This window comes from Brassica oleracea, chromosome C6 (genome assembly GCF_000695525.1).
Source record: "Brassica oleracea var. oleracea cultivar TO1000 chromosome C6, BOL, whole genome shotgun sequence".
Taxonomy (NCBI): domain Eukaryota; kingdom Viridiplantae; phylum Streptophyta; class Magnoliopsida; order Brassicales; family Brassicaceae; genus Brassica; species Brassica oleracea.
The window spans coordinates 3,077,415-3,084,335 of record NC_027753.1 but is presented as its reverse complement, the minus strand read 5'-3'; the positions used below and the strand labels follow the sequence as shown (position 1 = coordinate 3,084,335).

The 6,921-nt window shown below is 33.6% G+C and overlaps 1 protein-coding gene and 1 pseudogene across 1 annotated transcript; one reads left to right on the top strand and one right to left on the bottom strand.

Moving 5' to 3' along the window:
* Window positions 1-6,921, bottom strand: part of LOC106300123 — a 77,787-nt pseudogene that overhangs the window by 39,363 nt on the left and 31,503 nt on the right.
* On the top strand, window positions 951-3,084 carry LOC106300124 (WAT1-related protein At3g18200-like). Its single transcript, XM_013736201.1, has 6 exons — window positions 951-1,151; window positions 1,724-1,786; window positions 1,886-2,002; window positions 2,098-2,506; window positions 2,585-2,736; window positions 2,825-3,084. The coding sequence occupies exons 1-6, from the start codon at window positions 961-963 to the stop codon at window positions 2,997-2,999; spliced, it is 1,107 nt and encodes a 368-aa protein (XP_013591655.1). The 5' UTR covers window positions 951-960; the 3' UTR covers window positions 3,000-3,084.

Sequence of the window (6,921 nt, the reverse complement as noted above, 5' to 3'; positions counted from 1 at the left end):
GGAGGGAAGGGGTCCGGGGGGTTATCATCAGCGGTGCGAAGCAGCGGAGACAGAACGGAGTTACTGTTCCCAGGGAACCAGGGGTTCGCCATCAGAGCTCTCAGCTTATGAGAATTTTCTTAGGTAACTCTAACTTTGATTTTTAGATTATTAAGCTCAAGTTTTTACTAACACACAAATAGAAAAGTAATATGGAGTACACGCAATAAGTGTGAAACAGGAGATGCGATGCACCATTCTTTTCTTAGGCTGTCGTTAGTTTGTTAGTTATTCACTTGTACAAAGTCTTCGAGAAATGAATCTAGGGAGACAGGGATCGAGACAACCATATAACTGATCTGTGTTTGTCTGCTTGCTAAACATGGGACGACTTTACATTTATTTCTTGAATTATGGAATTCATATATCGTATCATGTTTATATCTATATATATTGAATATCAAATTTATTTTTTGACTAAATATCAAAATATATTTGCTCTTTTAATAAAACCTATTGGTAGTTGGCGTCTGAATGATATTGCAATGGTATTATCATAGTTCGTGATAAAAAAAATGCTGAATAGTAATTTTATATATATATACATATATGCACCCAGCATATTTGAGTCAGCGCAAAGAATAAAAATATAAAAATCTCAAAAACTACCATCCTAAGCCTGTGCCTGTTAATCTAGTCAAGATGTATACCATCTTACATCATTATTTATAATCATTACTACACAAATATAATGGCCTCCCTTGAAGAATTTTACCCATCAGAGTTCTCTGATACAGCCAATCATTCATTTTACTAAATAATAATTAATTTAATATTTATTTTAAATCTCAAACTGTACCACCGCACACTCACATATAAGAGTAATCTTGATACGGAAGTACATATAAAGAAAGGGAGAACAAAAGAAAATCAAGCAGAAAGAAATATAAGATTTTATAAAGTAAAAGAAGAATAAGAGAGATGGGAAAAGCAGTAGTATCTGAGAAGATGAAGCTTCTTGTAGCTTTGATAACTTTACAATTCTGTTTCGCAGGTTTCCACATTGTCTCAAGAGTTGCACTTAACATTGGTGTTAGTAAAGTGGTCTATCCTGTTTACAGAAACATTCTTGCTCTTCTTCTCATTGGTCCTTTCGCTTACTTTTTGGAGAAGTAAGTTCACAGTCTTCCTTTTAATCCTTTAGCTCGCCGAGGCTTTATGGTTCAACGAGCATTTGGTTCTAGAGTTTAATTTGGATTGTCTCATATATGTTTGGTTTGTCTCAAGATAAACAATGTGTTTGGTTTGTCTCATATATGTTTCTTGGTAACACCAGAGATTTGTCATTTGGATTTCATATGTGGTTTCTTGAGTAGGAAAGACAATGTTTATCCTTTGGTCTGAGATGTGGATTTCTTTTTTGGTAAACCATATAGGTTTATTCTTTTGAGTTCACAAGGGTTGCTTGTGTAAGAAGAAATTATATACATATATATATATATATATCTTTTTGGATAATGTTTTCTTCTTTTAATCTCATTTGGGTTTCTTGGGTAGAACCAGAATGTTTTGTTATTTGTGTCTCATATGGGTCTGCTGACTGTTTGGCAAAGGTCCATCTTCCTCATTTTATTGTAACCTAAACATTTGGGTTTCAGGCTCAGGTTTTTTAATTTAAGTATTCGGTTGAACAAAAAAAAAAAAAAAGATGTCAATCAAATCTTTTTTTTTGTGTGTTTCTTAGGAAGGAAAGGCCTCCTCTCAGATTCTCTTTACTTGTTCAGTTCTTTCTCTTAGCACTGATAGGGTAAGAAACATTCCTTTTTTTTAATCAATAATCAATTTTATTCTTAACAAGTATGAAACTTGATTCTTGTTTTCTTCCATCTGATCCAATCGACATCAGAATCACAGCAAATCAAGGATTCTACCTCTTAGGACTGACATATGCATCTCCAACGTTTGCTTCAGCAGTGCAGAACTCTGTTCCTGCAATCACTTTCATCATGGCTTGTACCCTAAGGTACCTTAACCTCTTTAATTTCAAGTAAAATCCTTTCAAGGGAATTTATCATCTTTATATCCATATCCTAACGTTGAGCTTCATCAATTTTCAAGGATCGAGCACATAAACCTTGTTCGAAGACACGGTGTAGCCAAAGTGTTGGGGACTATAGTGAGCATAGGCGGAGCAACAACCATCACATTGTACAGAGGATTCCCACTTCTTCGCAGAAGTCTTACGGCGCAAGAAACCCACCACTCTCATGACGAGATTGAATCCATTAACAAGTCTCAGAACTGGACACTTGGATGCTTATACCTTATGGGACACTGCTTGTCATGGGCTGCTTGGATGGTTCTTCAAGCTCCTGTCCTAAAGAAGTACCCAGCGAAGCTCACTTTAACATCATTCACATGTTTCTTTGGTCTGATTCAGTTTCTGGTCATTGCTCTGTTTGTTGAGACTGATCCCAGCAATTGGATCATTGGCTCATGGGAAGAGCTCTTCACCATCCTATACGCGGTAATTCTCTTTTTTTCTATGTGCATGCTCAAGATCTCTGAGTCCAAAAATTGAGCTAACAAAGACAGAATCTTACAGGGAATAGTGGCGTCTGGTCTGGTGGTTTATCTTCAAACATGGTGTATTTACAAAGGCGGTCCTGTCTTTGTTGCTGTCTTTCAACCACTCCAGACACTTCTAGTAGCTGCAATGGCATTTGTTGTCCTCGGTGATCAACTTTACTCTGGAAGGTAAGTTCACAAGAGGAAACTTTTAGAACATGGTCTTGCACATAGTTTAAAAGAAGATATTAATATTTAGTACTTTACTTGTGTGCAGCATTGTTGGCTCAGTGTTCATAATGTTGGGGCTGTACTTAGTCCTTTGGGGTAAAACAGAGGAGAAAAGACAGTTGAATGAAGCGTCAAGTCAAGAAGAAGATCATGAGTCACTCACCAAAAACCTTCTTGGAGATGAAACTAAAGAAGCTCAGGATTCTGAATCTCCGGTTTAAAACAGCATATACCTGACAAGACAACACAAGAAAATCTTTTCTGTATATACACACACATGAGAAGGATATAGCAAATAAGAACTTGGCCAAGCCACAGATCCTATAAAAGATCTTGTTGGTGGTTTTTTTATATTTTGTTTTGTTTCCTGAGATCATTGCTAAGAACAAGCATTTTGTATCGTTTCAATCTTACTGTTTCCAATTGATTTACATTACCTTTGGAATATTGTACTCCCTCATATACACATATTCCTCTTCTACTGCTGTGGACTGAATCTAGAAATAGAGTGGTGGGACATTAAAAAAAATTATGTTTGACAAACAAACATTACGTGCGGAAGCAAATTCAAAAGATTGTTTCTTGAAAGAAATACAAAACCAGGCGACTTAGCTTCAATGGCACATGGTTGAAACTAGGCATGGGCGTTCGGATAGATGTTCGAGTGCGGATCGGGTTTTTCAGGTTTTTTGGATATTTGGTTTTACCTTCCTAGATCCCATTTATAAAAAATTTAAGTACATATTGAATTCGGATAATAAAACTTTGGTTTTGGTTCTAATTTTTTATGCATCCTAGAACCGGTAAAGCAATCATACATTGTTTGGATTCGGATGTTTCTGTTCGATTCGGGTTATACTGAAGTAAAGTACGTAATGAAAAATCTAAACAAAGAAAATATAATACTTAGAATGAATCCCTTTCTTATTAATGGAGGAACATTTTAAAAAAGAAACCTTCAATGTGTAAGTTATTTACAAGGGTGCCATGCTGAGGTGGCAACACCACAATCACTCTCAGCCTACATATTAAACTATCCATTTTTTACTAGAGTATTTACATCAAATGCCATTACCATATACAATCATCGTTGGTCCTTCTCTCTTGAACATTACCTTATATTAAAATTTAAATTATCGTTGGTCCTTCTTAACTTGAATCCGAGAAGTTTGACGAAAATATTACGTGAATACAACCACCTGCACTATTTAGCCATATTCAAGGTTTTTTTGTCTATATTACGTATGCATTCTAAACAATCAAATTGACAAAAGTACATAGAAAGAACAATGAATTAATAATTTTTTTTTAAATTACACGGCACCAAATACATTGTTCTCAGTTCATTAACATACCTTTTTAACTGAAACATTGTTCTTTGTCAAATTAACATAATTTTCATGTATTCATCCTTATGTTTTTTTGCGAGAAAGTTTGTTCTCCATACAACGACATTTTTTTAAGGTTTTTTTGCATGAATTCGATGAAGAAGAACCAGATTAAACCATGATCTTTTAGTTATTGATTATTATTTTTATTGTATGCCGGTTTATGGAATTTGAGCGTGGAATGTATCTAGACTAATAGTTTACTAAGTATGTCCCTTAAATACGTATGATATGCATTTTTTTATTTAGGTTGGTATTAACAAGGGTAATTATTTATAAGCCACGAAATCCCTTATATATCGTCAACATTTATGTTGATTGCGTGACTTAATACTACATTTATTGAGAATATTGTATCAATGACCTATCTATGGTAAACAGAGAATATATGTTGTAAAAAAAACAGAGAATATATGTTGTAAAAGAAAACAGAGAATATGTGGGTGATTGGTAGTTGCTGTAGGTGCTGTCCACATCCATATTTATTTCTACAGCATCAAATTCAAAGCAATCAAGCTTAAAATTTTTTTTGAAACCACAGCTCTTGAAATAACCTACAGCTGTACAAGTGCTCTGCAGAGCCAAATATCCAAAGCAATTTTTTAGTGCTTTCCATAAAATTCTACAGCAATAAAATTTAAAGCCACAGCAAAAAGTCTACAGATTTTTTTCTATAGTAAAAATTTTAAAGCTACAATCATTACCAATCGGACCCTATATTAGAAGTCCATTTCAAAGTGATTGGCAAGCTAATTTGAATCCATTTATTGCCTATGATTACGCATATGCCATAAGTCCATTGTAGATCCTATATAAACCAAGGAGGATGTTAGTCATTCCTTCATTCACTATACCAGAGCAAAAAACCCAAATAAAGCAACATGGCTGCGTTTCGTTTTTAATGGTAATTCAAGCGTTCGGTATGAGGTACTACCATCCTACATTTTCCTTAACCGAGGAAGTGTGATTGTGTATATAATTTGTTAGTAACTGTCTAAGAGTATTTACATCAAATGCCATTACCATATACAATCATCGTTGGTCATTCTCTCTTGAACATTACCTTATATTAAAATTTAAATTATCGTTGGTCCTTCTTAACTTGAATCCGAGAAGTTTGACGAAAATATTACGTGAATACAACCACCTGCACTATTTAGCCATATTCAAGGTTTTTTTGTCTATATTACGTATGCATTCTAAACAATCAAATTGACAAAAGTACATAAAAAGAACAATGAATTAATAATTTTTTTTTTAAATTACATGGCACCAAATACATTGTTCTCAGTTCATTAACATACCTTTTTAACTGAAACATTGTTCTTTGTCAAATTAACATAATTTTCATGTATTCATCCTTATGTTTTTTTGCGAGAAAGTTCGTTCTCCATACAACGACAAATTTTTTAAGGTTTTTTTGCATGAATTCGATGAAGAAGAACCAGATTAAACCATGATCTTTTAGTTATTGATTATTATTCTTATTGTATGCCGGTTTATGGAATTTGAGCGTGGAATGTATCTAGACTAATAGTTTACTAAGTACGTCCCTTAAATACGTATGATATGCATTTTTTAATTTAGGTTGGTATTGACAAGGGTAATTATTTATAAGCCACGAAATCCCTTATATATCGTCAACATTTATGTTGATTGCGTGACTTAATACTACATTTATAGAGAATATTGTATCAATGACCTATCTATGGTATAATATATTTGAAGTCCATTTCAAAGTGATTGGCAAGCTAATTCGATTCCATTTATTGCATATGATTACACATATATTTGCCATAAGTCCATTGTAGATCCTATATAAACCAAGGAGGATGTTAGTCATTCCTTCATTCACTATACCAGAGCAAAAAACCCAAATAAAGCAACATGGCTGCGTTTCGTTTTTAATGGTAATTCAAGCGTTCGGTATGAGGTACTACCATCCTACATTTTCCTTAACCGAGGAAGTGTGATTGTGTATATAATTTGTTAGTAACTGTCTATTATCTATTTGTATTCAGGATTCCAAGGAACCCATACTGAAGGTATTCCAAAAGAGTTGGTGTAAGCTTTCAGCTTTAATTATCCAGTAAAACTTGAAGTTTGTTTTAGAGCATCCTCTATTTTTGTTTCTTTTTTATGCGTTTCACAAGGTTTTTTTTCTATATGTTTTAAGATATTGTTCTAGAAAATAAAATATTTGCTTTATTCAGTATCCATACAATTATACTACTACTTACTAAGTGTGGTCACTAACCAGAAGATCAATCGAACACTAACCAGTATTCAAATTATATCAATCAATCTCAGAAAATAGAAAGAGGAAACTAACCATGTTATTGTGTGGAATATCTCTTATGCAATCTAGAGAGCGTATTGCAGGGACAACGATTGAGCCCTGAAGACAAACTTAAAAAAAAAAAACCTACTTTGTCACAGGCATATTGTATCACTTAGATTTTTCATCTTCTAAGTAGCGTTTACCTAAAGAAGCATCCAAGCATGTATGAAGGGAACCTCAAACTCTTTGAGAGAAGTACTGGCTGATTCAATAATCTTCTCAACATATTTGTTTTTTAAACTCAGTTGGATTCCCAAAGGATTGCTACGTTTAAAAAAAAAACTAAACCCAAAGACTAGAACTGTTTATGTTTTAATAATTCGATATACTTAAAAAATAAAGAAATAAATAGAAACTTTACCATTCACATGTCTAGAAAGACTACTTCTCGATTGCATGTCTTCAAAGATTCTC